The sequence below is a fragment of the Numenius arquata genome, chromosome 6 (assembly GCF_964106895.1).
Source record: "Numenius arquata chromosome 6, bNumArq3.hap1.1, whole genome shotgun sequence".
Lineage (NCBI taxonomy): Eukaryota > Metazoa > Chordata > Aves > Charadriiformes > Scolopacidae > Numenius > Numenius arquata.
Window position 1 is genome coordinate 1,956,517 of NC_133581.1, and position 12,845 is coordinate 1,969,361.

A 12,845-nucleotide genomic window follows, 5' to 3' on the forward strand; every position below is an offset into this window, starting at 1 on the left:
CAGTCCCCTAGTGAGAGCTTGGGGGGGACAGAGGGGACTTGGGGGGGCAGAGGGGACCTGGGGGGGGTAATTGCAGAGTGGGTCCCCGGTGCCTCACTGACCCCTTTTCCCCCCCACCCCACTGCAGTGCACCTTCCGTCTTCCTGCTTCGCCCCGGTCCCAGCCCGGGCTCCTGCTCCCGTCTCTGGAAATATGTCCGAGGGAGTGGATCTGATTGATATTTACGCCGACGAGGAATTCAACCAGGTGAGCAGCGCGTCCAGGCGAGCAGATCCCCCCTCTTCTTTTTTTTTGGGGGGGGGGGCACGTTTGTGGGGTGGGGAGGGAGGGAAGAACACCGTTACCAGCATCGACCAACTTATTAACGAGGTGCTGGAGTCGTTAACGAGGACATACCAACTGGTTGGAGGCTGAGGCTGCGACCGGTGTTGTTTGGGAAAGGGTTTTGCAGCGCTGGAGAGTCCCTGCAGGGAACCCAGGGCTGGGATCCTTCCTAAATCCTGGCAGCTGCCACCTTGAGCTGGGAATAACGTGTCTTTCTGTGGGTTTCTCCGGAGATTTGACGTGTGGATGGCGATAAAACCTTTGGGAGGAGGAGGCAGGGTTTGGAGCAGGGCAGTGAGGAGCGGGGACGGAAGGGGGATAGTTGCAGCCCGCTTGGAGAACTGAGAAATCCAAACTGGAAGAGGGAACTTGGGCGGTTGAGGGGACCCAGGGCACGGAAACTGCGGGACCGCCGGGGCTGGGAAGTTGCGACGGGGACACGCGGCGATCGGAGAGATGTCCCTGTGCCACCTTTCCCCGTTCTGGGGCCACCTGGGACTCGCAGGAAGAAATGACGGAGAAGGAGGGGGATGTAGCTCTTAGAGCAGCAGATTTTAGAGAATTTTAGGGGATCTGGGAGAACAAGCGCGAACCTGGATGTTCGAGGATTAAAAACTGCCGTGGGAAACCCGTGGAGGAAAGCGGAGAGGGAGCTGCATGAACTGGAAAGGAAAAACACACGGAGAAAGGAATTGCTGTGAGCTCCCAGGGGGCTGGAGAGGAGCTGAGGGTGAGAAACCCTTTGCTCTAAGGAGATGGGATGTTACTGGGTGAGACGGGACGTTATCGGGTGAGAATTCGCCGTGGGTTAGACCTTCCAAGGAAAAGCAAAATCCCAGAAACTATATTAATTGCCCTGGAGCCGAGGGGACTGCGAGGTTCTTTCCAGAAGCAGGAGTTCTCCGCTGGGAGCAGTCGCCTTGGAGAAGGGCAGGGTCCAAACTGGCTCCAAGGTGGCCAAAAGAACGGGAATCTCCCTAAAAAGGTGAGTTGCAAAGAAATTGTAGAAGCTGCGGCCACCTTCCTGCTCTGAAGTACCGATTCCTGCGTCCTTCCAGAAAAAAATCCTGGAATAAAGCCGATTCCCCATGTATTAGACAATCTAGTACCATGCTGGGAGCAAACAGGACTTCTCCGGCTTTGGAATCGCCTTGATGGGCCTGTTCTCCTGCAATTTGCTTTCAAGAGAATTGGGGAAATAGGTTCTACTTGGACTTGGGAGCGGAAGGGAGAGCTGGAAAAATGCAGGGAATAAGGGTGGAAGGCGCGGATTAAGAAGGAATAACCAGGAAATTTCATCTATGGCAATTACTCCGGACGCCGAAGGGAAGCAGCGAAATCCAACGTGGTATTTGGTGTCGGTGGGAGAAGGAGAGCTGGGACGTTGGTGGGCGTGAGTCGGAAAGTCTCGGAGGACAACGGATGGACAACGGGACGAGCGGGAGGATTTAACGGGAGGACTCCGCTGCCGCTTGCGGGGACGGGCCTGTCCCTGCAGGTGGGCTTTTCTGCCAAGGCTTGGTGGCTTGGAGCAGGAAAAGTGACAAAAGCAGTGGCTTGAGTTGACGTGGAAATATCTGCTGGGGAGCTGAGGGTGTCTCGGGTGGGTCTGGACTGGTCTCGGGTGGGTCTGGACTGGTCTCGGGTGGGTCTGGACTGGTCTCGGTTGAGTTTTGGAGATCTTTGGGCGTAAAGCAGTTACGCAGCGTTGAGAGGAGGACGGAACAGGCCTGGCTGCACAGCGTGGAACGATTTAACTGGAGGGTTTTGGGGGCCAGGAGACAAAAGATCTTTGACACGGGCGAGTAGACGGAGGCTCCTTGAAGCTGGAAGTGATTATGGAGGCTGCCGATTCCGGCATCTCGCTCGCCCCGGGCTAGGCGGCCGCGGGAGGAAACCCAGCGTTAATCTGTCCACGCCGCCGCGCCCGGGATCGAAGCGGGGTGGGAAGGTGCCCTGCCTGCCCCGTGGTCCCTGTGCCACCCCAGGGGCTTCAAACCCCCCCCCAGGGGCTTTCAGAACTCCCCAGGGGGTTTAAAAACCCCAGGGATTTTTTTTAAAGCAGAGCATTTTTTAGAGATCCCAAGAGGATCCCTAAAAGCTCCCAAGCTGAAGCATCCCCTAAGCAGGATCACCGGGGGCTTCCGAGCCATTTCTCCTCTAGCACCACCCCCTTCTCTATTTTTGTTCTCGATTTTTTTATTTATTTTTTTTTTTAAAAAACTTTTTGGGCTGAAATCTGCCAGTTGGGCCGTTTCCAGAGGCGCTTGGTCGAGGGCAGGAGCGTGGGAGGCGGATTAAACCAAACACTCGAGCTGTTTTGAGAAGGAAAACAAAAACACCGTTCTCCCTGGTGAAATTCTTCTCGCCTTTTTTTATCAGCCGAAAGAGCCGGACGCGAAAGGTACGAGGTGCCAAAAAAAAAAAAAAAAAAAAAAGAGTGGGTTTTGGTAAAACGGTGGGATTTTTTTAGATTTCCCTGAGCCTTTGAAAGCCGTGTGCTGAGCACCTTTCCCCGTCTCTCCCCGCCAAGGGCCGTGTTGCGCGTGACGGTCGCAGCGCAGTTGGTTTAACCACCTCGCGGAAGATGTTTTCCGGGAGAAGATTTTATCCAAACCGCCTCTGAAATCCTGGAATTTAAAATTTGGGGGCAGAATCTCTTGGGGTTTTGTGTTTTGGTTTTTTTTTTTTTTTTTTTTAGTGCTGCATCAGGCGACCTGCGCGTTTCTCCCGCCGGCCGGCTACTAACGGAGGAAATTTGTAGCGTGAAACGATGCTCGGCCCGCGCTGAATCCGGGCGAGCAATTAGCCTGAAGAGCCCTAGTAGTAAACACAACGCTTGCCGTACGCTCCGAATTAAATATAGCCGGGAAAAGAGTGGGAATTGGAAGGCGGATCTAGGACACCTGGAGTTCCGTAGCTCGGAAGCTTCCTCGGCGGCTGGTTCGTGTGCTGGGAGGGGAGGGGACGGGACTGTCACAGTTTGACAGCGTGTGGAGCTCCCGCCCTGAAAAAGGCTCTGCTGGCCCCAAAAAAGCAAGGAATTTGCGGTGAACGGCGGGGTTTGAGGGTGGGGGCGCAACCCCCAGGATGGATTTGCGAAGCCTGTGCCCGCCGAGGAGTTAGAGGCTGGTCCGTTGAGGGCCTTCGGTTTTCCACCACTGAACTCATTGCCCTCGCGCCGCTTAGAAAAGGGGAGTCGCTTTTTGGTGGCCGCCCGGAGCAGCGAGTTGGGTCTTGCCCCGTCGCTCGGGAGAGCCGAGATCCCCGCGGGCCAGTTTGGCTCAGCGGAGGAGCGGGCGGGAAAGAAAAAAGGACTTTTACTTGGAAATTGAGAGGGGTGGCAAATTAAACCAGCACCGGTCACCAGCGGGGGTAAAGCCTTGTGGAGAATTCCTCCCTTTTCCATCTCCTTACGGATCACAAATGCTCCAGGGTTACGTCAAGCATCGCAAAGCAGAGCCCGTCACCCTGTTTTCGGGGCACCGGTAATCCTCCTTGGTGGGGAAAGGAGATGCTGATCCCATTGCTGTGGGGCTCGGGATTAATGTTCGGCTGGTGGAAGAGGAGATGGAGGTGTGGAAGATGAGGGATTGTCCACCTCTCCCGGGAGGAAGAGGAGACGCTCCGGGGTGGATTCCACCAGTGAGGGGTGGTCGTAAGCCGGGGCCAAAGGGGTGTTTTTTTGCAAGGCAGGGGAGCGGTGGGGGAAGAGCAGCTCCTGGGGGGGGGGGGGGGCAGTTGTCCTTGTAAAAATGAAGTGCTGATCGAGGGGCCACGCCGTCAGGATGTCACCGAGGGGAGGGGACAGGGCTCCGGGCCAGAGGACGTGGCTCCTGAGAGATAACAGGCACCCGGATCTGTTTGCCGTGGCTTCACTCATGGCAGTGATTCACCCATCATCTGCGAACAGACCCGAGACAAGCCTTTGGGTGCTAAACCTTTGGACTCGGGGTTTTCCGCTGCCCCGGAAGAGCCTGTGCAGGCGGGGAACTGGGACGACTGGTTTGCAAACTCCAAAGGAGGCTTCCAAACCTCCAACGTCGTTCGTCCGCCCGGTGGGACACCTGCGGCAGAGCCTGAGGCGACTTTTAAGCATCTCCTCTGGTTGTGTTTCTGCTGGATGGTCGGCGCTGGAGATCTCCAGGGCTCCGTTTAAGCTCTTCGCAGCCCACGGGTCCCTTTTTGAGCTGTATTTTCACCCTGGGGGTGTCCCCTTGGCGGAGGCGCTCAGGTTTTTTGGTTTTGGGGTTTTTTTTTTTGTTGTTGTTGTTGTTGGTTTTGATATATTTTTTTTTTTTTTCCCCCTGGCCAGGACTCCGAGTTCAGTAATGCTGATCAGATGGATCTGTACGACGACGTGTTAGCAGCCAGCTCGCAGCCCGCCGAAAGCCGCACCGCCAACACGGAGCCACCTCCGGAGATCCGCCAGGAGCCCTCCCCCAAACCCAACAGCAAATCTCCCGCCATCCTCTACACGTACAGCGGGCTGCGCAACAAGAGAGCCGCCGTCTACGTGGGCAGCTTCTCCTGGGTGAGTGGCATCGCTGCCTGCCTGGCTGGGTTTGCCCGCCGTGGGGGTTCTCTGGATCATTTGGGGTCTCCCGTGGTGCCTACACAGATGGGAGTCCTCCAAAGAAACACACACACACACACACACACACCCCCGAGGGGCTGTAGGGCTCTTTTGGGGGTGTGCTGTTCTTCCTGAGTCCACGCTAACTGGGTGACGAGCTGGGCTTGACCTTGTGATCCTCAGGGAAAAGGGATTTGTAGCCTTGAGGGGCTTCAAATCCAGGCTGGGGCGAGTCGCCAGTGGCTGTGGTGCCTCACTCGCACCGGTTGCTCCCCCTGCCTGGTTCTGCCTTCCTGGGGGGGGCTGCGTGGGGGGATCTTCTTCTGTTGGGACACGAGGACAGTCTTGGGAAGGCTCTGTCTTGTCTGGAGAACAGAGACCCCTCTGGTAGCCGTGCCCGGGGCCGGTTTCAGACTCAAGGCTGATTTTAAATTAGGGGCTCTGAGGGGGTCTGTACTCAAAATGCGCTGCCCCCACCCACTGTGCGCTGAGCCTGGGTTAACTGGGGGGGCCACCGGGGCCCTGCCAAGGGCTGCATGAGCTGACATCGACCTCTCTCCCTCCTCTTCCTCTCAGTGGACGACCGACCAGCAGCTGATCCAGACCATCCGCTCCATTGGCGTCTACGACGTCGTGGAGCTGAAATTCGCGGAGAACAGAGCCAATGGCCAGTCGAAAGGGTGAGAACTGGCCGGGGGTTGGGGGGGGACATGTTGGGGAACCTTGTGGCCACGTCCTCTGCGTTGTGGGGGGAGTGAGGGGGCACACGGAGCTGGGATGGTAAAGAGGAGGGGGACACGTAACTCCAGGCTGGGCTCGGCTTCCCAGGGGAGGCAGGGGGAGGTGGTGGCACTGGGTGGTTTCTGTGAGGATGGATGGAGCCCCGGGGGGGGTCCTTACCCCCTACCAGGGGGTGAAAAGCGTGGGCTTGGCTCTTTCTGGCTGACGCGCCGGGTTTTCCCCTGCAGGTACGCGGAGGTGGTGGTGGCCTCCGAAAATTCGGTCCACAAACTCCTGGAGCTCCTGCCCGGCAAAATCCTCAACGGGGAGAAGGTGGAGGTGAGGCTGGCAACCCGGCAGAACCTCTCACAGTTCGAGGCCCAGGCTCGCAAACGTGAGTTGAGGTTAAAACGCCACGTGTCGGGGCGGGGGGGGGGGGGGTGTCTCCGTGCCACACAGCGGCTCCCGTGGGCCCCACAGACACTCCCCACCCCGAGCAAAGCTGTCAGGCCGAAACCCACCGAGACCTTGGGGTTTGGGGGGGAAGCGCTGCCAGGAGTCTCTGGGGGTTGTTTCCTGTTGCTGCTGAGTCTGATTAGATCCTGACCCGAGTCTTTATGATCCCCTTTTTAGGTGCTCATACACTGCGAAGATCCCTCGTAGCCTCCTCCTCCTCCTCTCCAAACTGAATGGGCTTAAGCTCTTCAGCCTATCAACATAGCTAAGACCCTCCATATCTATTAGTAGCTTCTTCTCTGGATCTCCTCCAGAATTTGTCCATCCCTGCGGAGGTAAGGTGCCCAACACTGGACTCAATATTCCAGCTGGGGCCTGGCCGTGGGCTTTTCTACAATGGCAATAGGTGGTCCTCGCCTCACTCCGCAGCGATGTGACGCCCCCAGCCCTGAGCTGGGATCGGGGGGGACGGACGGACGGACGGACGGACGGACCGTGGCTGGGGGCGGGGGGGCGTTCCGCAGGGACTGTCATGGCAGGAGCGTGTAGGAGGAGGTCTTGGCCAACTGTGGTCATTGTAGATCCCCGTGGCTTGTTTTCAAACAAGTTTTAAAAAAAAAAAACAAAAACAAACAAAACCCAAACCCCTTCTTTCTAAGCTTCTCCCCGCCCCCAGCCCCAGGCCGAGTTGCAGTGGGGTAGCCGTGACCTTCGCACCCTCCCTTCAGCTCCAGTGTCCGCCGTGATCTGCTGCTTGGCAGCACCGTGCGGTGGTAGATGGTGTTCCCGACGCGGTCCCTTCCACCCCCTCGCCTGGCCGGGCACGGGGAGGCTGAGATTTGGCCTGTCCTGAGCCTTCCCCCCCCGGCAGCACCGGTGCCGGAACGGTGGTCCGCTTGACGGCAAGACCCGGTGGGGAGCCGTGGCTCCCCCGAGGGGCTCGGGCAGAGGCAGTGCCCTCCATCCAACCTCTCCTGTCTCATCCTCGAAGCCTCTTTGGACACAGCAAAGGTTCCTGTCCCTTTCTTCAGGGACAGAGCTGAGTTTTCTTTCCTCCAGCAGCTCCCGTTGCTGTGGGCACTTGGGGGTGTCTTTCCCCTCGTGTTCCTTCCACGCTCAGGCCTTTCCGAACCCCGTGCGCGGATGGCAGGTTCTCCGCGTCATTGGATGTCTTTTTGGGGACCCAGCGACCTCTCTGCTGGGGGATCTCTCGGCCATTTCTCGTGGCTTTTCGCTTCTGTCCCTGTTAATCGCTTGCTCGGTGGCTTCCGCTGGCCGAGAGCGGGCATCCCCGGGGCACCCTGCGGGCAACTGGGGTCTTGCTGGAGAGCTGGGACCACCTTCTTGGAGGCACCTGGAAGCGGAGGCTACGTTTGTTTGGCTGGATCTTTCTCTGGGCACCTTGAGTTCTCCCGAGGCCAGATCTCACTGGGGCTGCGGGAGAGGACAGTCCTCGCGCCGGTCACCGTGGGTGGGGAGGAAGAAGAGGAGGAGGAGGAGGAGGTCTCCGAAACCTTGTAGGGTCCTCCGGCCACGACTCATGGCTCTCTTCCTGTGCCGTTTGCAGGTGTTCCGCCGAGGGCTCACTCCCGGGACTCCGTGGATTCGGTGGACGGCCGTGCAACGCCGACGGAGAATGCCCTGCCGCCTGCCCGCTTGGAGAAACCCCCCTCTGTCCTGCCTTTTTTCAACCGCCCCCCCCGCCGCCCTGCCCCTCATGGGGCTGCCCCCGCCCCCCATGCCGCCCCCGCCACCCCTCTCCTCCGGCTTCGGCGTCCCCCCACCTCCACCCGGCATCCACTACCAGCATCTCATGCCCCCGCCTCCTCGACTGCCCCCCCACCTGGCTGTGCCACCCCCGGGGGCTGTCCCCCCAGCCCTACACCTCAACCCTGCCTTTTTCCCCCCACCCAACGCGGCCCTGGGTCCTCCGCCGGACACCTACGGCAAGGCTATGGCTCCCTACAACCACAGCAGGTGAGATGAGGGGGAGGCTACCAAATTTGGGGAGAGGGCTACCAAATTGGGGGAGGTGGGGGGGGGGGGGGGGTTACCAAATGTAGGGGGAGCTTTGCTGACCTTCCCCCCCCCACCCCACCGTGTGCCTCCTGCGCAGCCGGGAGCTCGGCCCCCCGCCTCCCCCCGTGAGCGAAGTGGAATTTGAGGAGATCATGAACAGGAACCGGGCGATCTCCAGCAGCGCCATTTCCAAGGCGGTATCCGGCGCCAGCGCAGGTAACGGTCACCTTGTGTCCCCGTCCCCAACCCCGCCACCGTCAAGTGTTGTCCCCCATCCCGCGGCAGATCCTCATCCCTTCAGCCTTCCTCCTCTCCCCACCCAGGCGATTACAGCGACGCCATCGAGACCCTCCTCACGGCCATCGCCGTCATCAAGCAGTCCCGCGTGGCCAACGACGAGCGGTGCCGCGTCCTCCTCTCCTCCCTCAAAGATTGTCTCCACGGCATCGAAGCCAAGTCCTACAGCACCAGCGCCAGCAGCAGCTCCTCCAGGTACACCCCTGGCTCTGGGGGGGGCTTGTAGCCACAGGGGGGGGTGGCTTCCTCACACTCCGTCTCGATCTTTTCCTCGCCATCTCAGTCCCCACCCCTCGAGATCCTCGCTGGAGGTGACCGAAAGCTTTGGGTTTTTCTTCTTTTTTTCCCTAGGAAAAGACACCGATCTCGGGAGCGATCTCCCAGCCGGTCCCGGGAAAGCAGCCGGAGACACCGGGACCTTCTCCACAGCGAAGATCGGCACGAGGACTATTTCCAGGAACGGAACCGGGAGCACGAACGACATCGGGACAGGGACAGAGAAAGGGACCGGCACCACTGAGACAAGGTGAGGTGGTGGGGCCAGGGCTTTGCTGCCCCACGGTGTGGGGGTCTCGGGGGGCTGAGGATGGGGTGGGAAAAGATACTCGAGGCTGCTCTGATCCCTCTTTTCATCTCTTCCCTGCAGGAATTTGGCAGTAAGTGGTTTTTAATGGACTTGTATCTCCTCACCTCGACCAGGACTACGTGACCGAGGCCGCTCCGCCTCCCCCCGTCCCTTCCCCGCCACCCCCCCAGCTCGCTCTCTCCGGGCACCCGAGGAAAGCCGTGCCCCGGCGGGATTCCCACCGACACCTCGTGGCCTTGGGGGGGGGACCTGAGCCCTTGCCCGCACCCACCGCTACTGCTGCTTCCCCGGGAGAGACGGGGAACGCCTGGGCCACCCCCGCTCCGCTCCGTGGCCACTCGGACCCAAAGAGAAATGGTGCTTTTTAATCCACGGAGGGAGGTTTGTGAGCCCTTTCCTCTCCGGGGGTGGCTGGAGGGGATGGATCCCGTGCCGTGGAGCGCGAGGGCTCGGAGGCGTGTGGCTCCCAACCCCGTGACTGGGTTCGCTGGAAAGCGGTACAGGGTCTTCTGCCACGTACCACCCCCTCACCTCGTCTGGGGACACTCCTGTCCCCATCACCCTGGCAGTCCATGTCCCGTGGGATGCTGCGCCGCGCTCCTGCTTTTTATCCCCTCCGACCGAGGGGAAGCGTGGCCGATCCCCCTCCCTGGGGACTGGGGGGGGGCTGGAGCTGGGCTGGGGGTCACCCCCTCCCTCTGCCACACCGTTCCCCGCAGCGGCATCGCCACCTCCGCTCTCGTCTCCCAAAACCAGCTCCGGCCTCTCCTGCAAGCGCCTTCCTTGTTTTAAAGGAAGCGGAGGAGGCAGGGTGGGCTGTCACCCCCCTCCCCATTGGGGACCCATCTGTCCCCTGGGGATACTGGGGGCTCCCCCCTTTCCCAGCCTGGCTGCGCAGCGGGCAGTCAGGCAGGAGACCACCCCGGCTCCGTACCATTTTAGGGACCCCACACAGGGGTGTATCATCCCCCCCCAGCAGGAAAGGGGGACCCCGGGGGGGTTTGGGGCGAGCTGAGGGGACATGGCAGGGGGGTGACTTCCAGGGCGAGTGCCAGCCCCCAGGGCTGCCGGCCGGGCGGCGTTACCCTCTGAACTGTTGCTGGACAGGAAAAACCCAGCTCCGGAGGTCTTTTTTAGGGTGAAATCCCATGAACAAATGAAAAAAAAAAAACAAAAACAAAACAAAAAAACCCTCCATCTTGTAAAATACCATGAGGTGCCGGGGGGGGAGCGCTCGGGGGGGGGGGGTGGGGGGAAGAGTTCTGTTTGTTTTTTTGTTGTTTTTTTTTTTGTTTCTTTTTGGTTTTTTTTTTTTACTTAACGCCACAAATTTTTAGTTTCTTTCCGAAATAGCGGGGATGAAGTGCAGAGCAAAACCCCTATTAACCACCCAAGCGAGGCGCTGCCCCTCCTGCTCGCAGCGACTAGATGCGTTTTTGTCTTTCTGATAGGTTGGAAAAATTGTGTAATAAACTTGATGACGTTGTCAAATCTTTTAGACGGCGCTGGCGGGGCTCTTGTGTCGCCGGGGTTTTTGTAGGTGACAAGCGTTTTGGGGGGGGGGGGGGCTCGGGGAAGGGAGGGAGGGAGGGGGGAGCGCCGCTTGGGGACTGTTGGTGGCTCTGTGCCTGCCCTCCCTGACCCTCCTGATGCTTTTAAGGGGCTCCTGTGCCTTCCCCCCCCCCCCCCCCAAGCTGTCTCGGGGGGGGGGGGAGGGCAGTGCTGGAAGCTCCTGAGCGCTTCACCCCCAGCCCGCTGCCCCCCCCCCCCCCCCCCCCGGGGGGACGCCATGTGGCCAGGCAGCAGGTAAAAATAAAATATTTATTGGAAAATAGTGAATTATTCTGTGAAGGCAGTAGAAAAAAAACCAAACCCAAACCCATCGTAATTCTCCGTACCTCGAACTGACCTTTGTCACAAGCCCTGGGGGGGGGGGGGGCCGAGTCCCGGGTGGCAGCGGGGTCGGGTGGGGGTGTCCCCTCCCCGCGGGCACCGGCGTGGGCCTGGTTTGGGTGGTGGAGGTGGCACCGGGGGCTTCCCCGCCGCCTCGCGTACCTGTGCCGGGTCCTTTGGCGTGGCGCCGGGGCCTCAGTACGAATCCACGCTGCCGAGGAGGGGAAAAAAATTGGGGACGTGTCACCACCACCGCACCCCGGCGTCACCCAGCTCCCGGCACGGCCGAGCGGCGGTACCTGGAAAAGGAGACCAAGGCGAGGACGCCCAGCAGCAGCTCCGCGGCGTAGAAGAGGAGGAGGATGGCGCTGAGGATGGCTTCCAGGCGCAGGGCGTAGGTCTGCAGCAGCAGGTAATAGGCCGCCATCACGGCCGCCGGGACGGTCAGGGCCAGGCTGATGGAGAGCGGCACCTTCCGCTGGCACAGGTTGCCCTTGGACCCTGGGGGACATGCAGTTGGGGGGGGGGCTGTCCCCCTGGGGGGACACTGCGAATCTCCATCTCCCCTCTTTCAGTGTCAAACCCTTCCCCCTCCTCCTAGGGCTCCCCTCCCTCATCCAGAGTCCCTCCCCAGCTTTCCTGGAGCCCCTTGAGGGACTGGAAGGGGCTCGAAGGTCTCCCTGGAGCCTTCTCCAGGCTGAACCCCCCCAAGTCTCTCAGCCTGCCCTCACAGCAGAGGGGCTCCAGCCCTCCCAGCATCTCCGTGGCCTCCTCTGGCCCCACTCCAACAGCTCCATGGCCTTCTGATGTTGGTGGCCCCAGAGCTGGAGGCAGCACCTCAGGGGGTGTCTCCCCAGAGCGGAGCACAGGGTCAGAATCCGCCCCCCCCCCCCCCCCCCCCCCCCGGCCCTGCTGGCCATGCTGCTGGGGACAGAGCCCAGGATGTGGGGGGCTTTCTGGGCTACCAGCGCACGTTGCCAGCTCGTGTTGAGCTTCTCACCCACCAACACCCCCAAATCCTTCTCCTCAGGGCTGCTCTCCAGCCATTCTCCGCCCAGCCCGGATTTGTGCTTGGGATTGCCCCAACCCATCGTGCAGGACCTTGCGTGGATCCACCTCTCTCCAGCCCCATCCGGCTCCCTCTTGACGGCACAAAGATGACGACTTACCGAAGAAGATGCGGGTGGCCTCAGTGCCGAGGTAGAGGAAGAGCAGCACCACGTCCAGCACCAGGTTGGTGAAGGGGTAGGGCAGCAGCAGCACTGCGGGCACAGCCATGGCTGCCCTCAGGGCCTGCACCCAACCACCCCGGCCTCGGGGGCGGGGGGCTGCAGCCCCGGGGGGGGGGGGGGGGGGGGGGCTTACCCTTGTAGACGAAGATAAAGGCCTCCAGGAGGAAGTAGGTCGCGCTGTACCAGCCGTTGAGGAAAAGCAGGACCTGCAGCGGCGCCGAGGAGCGCTGGCGGCCTGGGGCGGGGGGGCCCAAGGCAGAGGTGGGCGGGGGCGGCACTGTCCGGCCCCGCTCCCCGTCCCGCTAAACCCCGGGCCCGCTCCAGGCCCGGCTGCCTCTTGGCCGGTTCCCGTCCCGCTGTTCTCCCCGCCCCGGCTCCGTTTCCCCTGTCGCGGTCCCCGGCCCCTCTACCCACCGCGGCCCCGCACTCACTCCTGGGCGCCATCTTCCATCTCCATGGAAACCGCCGCCCTCGCTCCCGGCAGCGCTGGGCGGGAAGGCGGCCTCGGCCGCTCTCTCCCTCCCTCTCTATGGTTCAGGAGGACTTGGGCCGCTTATACGCGGGTTCGAGTCCCGCCGCCGGCCGAAGGGTGGGCTACCGGGCCGGTAGCCTCGGTCGCCCTCCGATTCTGCCTCCGTTCCTATGTGGGAATAAGCGGCCCAGGCCGGGAGGTGGGAATTCTGTGAGGTGTGGGTAAAGCTGGGAGAGGAAGGGAAGAGGCGGGGATGGGACACGGGGCACA

The 12,845-nt window shown here is 60.9% G+C and overlaps 2 protein-coding genes across 2 annotated transcripts; one reads left to right on the forward strand and one right to left on the reverse strand.

The window, feature by feature from the left end:
- Positions 1-192: 192 nt before the first annotated feature.
- On the forward strand, positions 193-10,137 carry CPSF7 (cleavage and polyadenylation specific factor 7). Its single transcript, XM_074149217.1, is given in 10 exon segments — positions 193-246; positions 4,640-4,858; positions 5,477-5,580; positions 5,869-6,014; positions 7,644-7,771; positions 7,773-8,053; positions 8,193-8,311; positions 8,419-8,587; positions 8,744-8,918; positions 9,039-10,137. Coding segments are annotated over 9 exon segments (1,389 nt in total). The 3' UTR covers positions 8,913-8,918; positions 9,039-10,137.
- Positions 10,138-11,136: 999 nt separating this feature from the next.
- On the reverse strand, positions 11,137-12,547 carry TMEM216 (transmembrane protein 216). Its single transcript, XM_074148692.1, has 4 exons — positions 12,535-12,547; positions 12,237-12,338; positions 12,041-12,133; positions 11,137-11,372 (listed from the first exon to the last, which is right to left on the reverse strand). The coding sequence occupies exons 1-4, from the start codon at positions 12,545-12,547 to the stop codon at positions 11,137-11,139; spliced, it is 444 nt and encodes a 147-aa protein (XP_074004793.1).
- Positions 12,548-12,845: the final 298 nt, after the last annotated feature.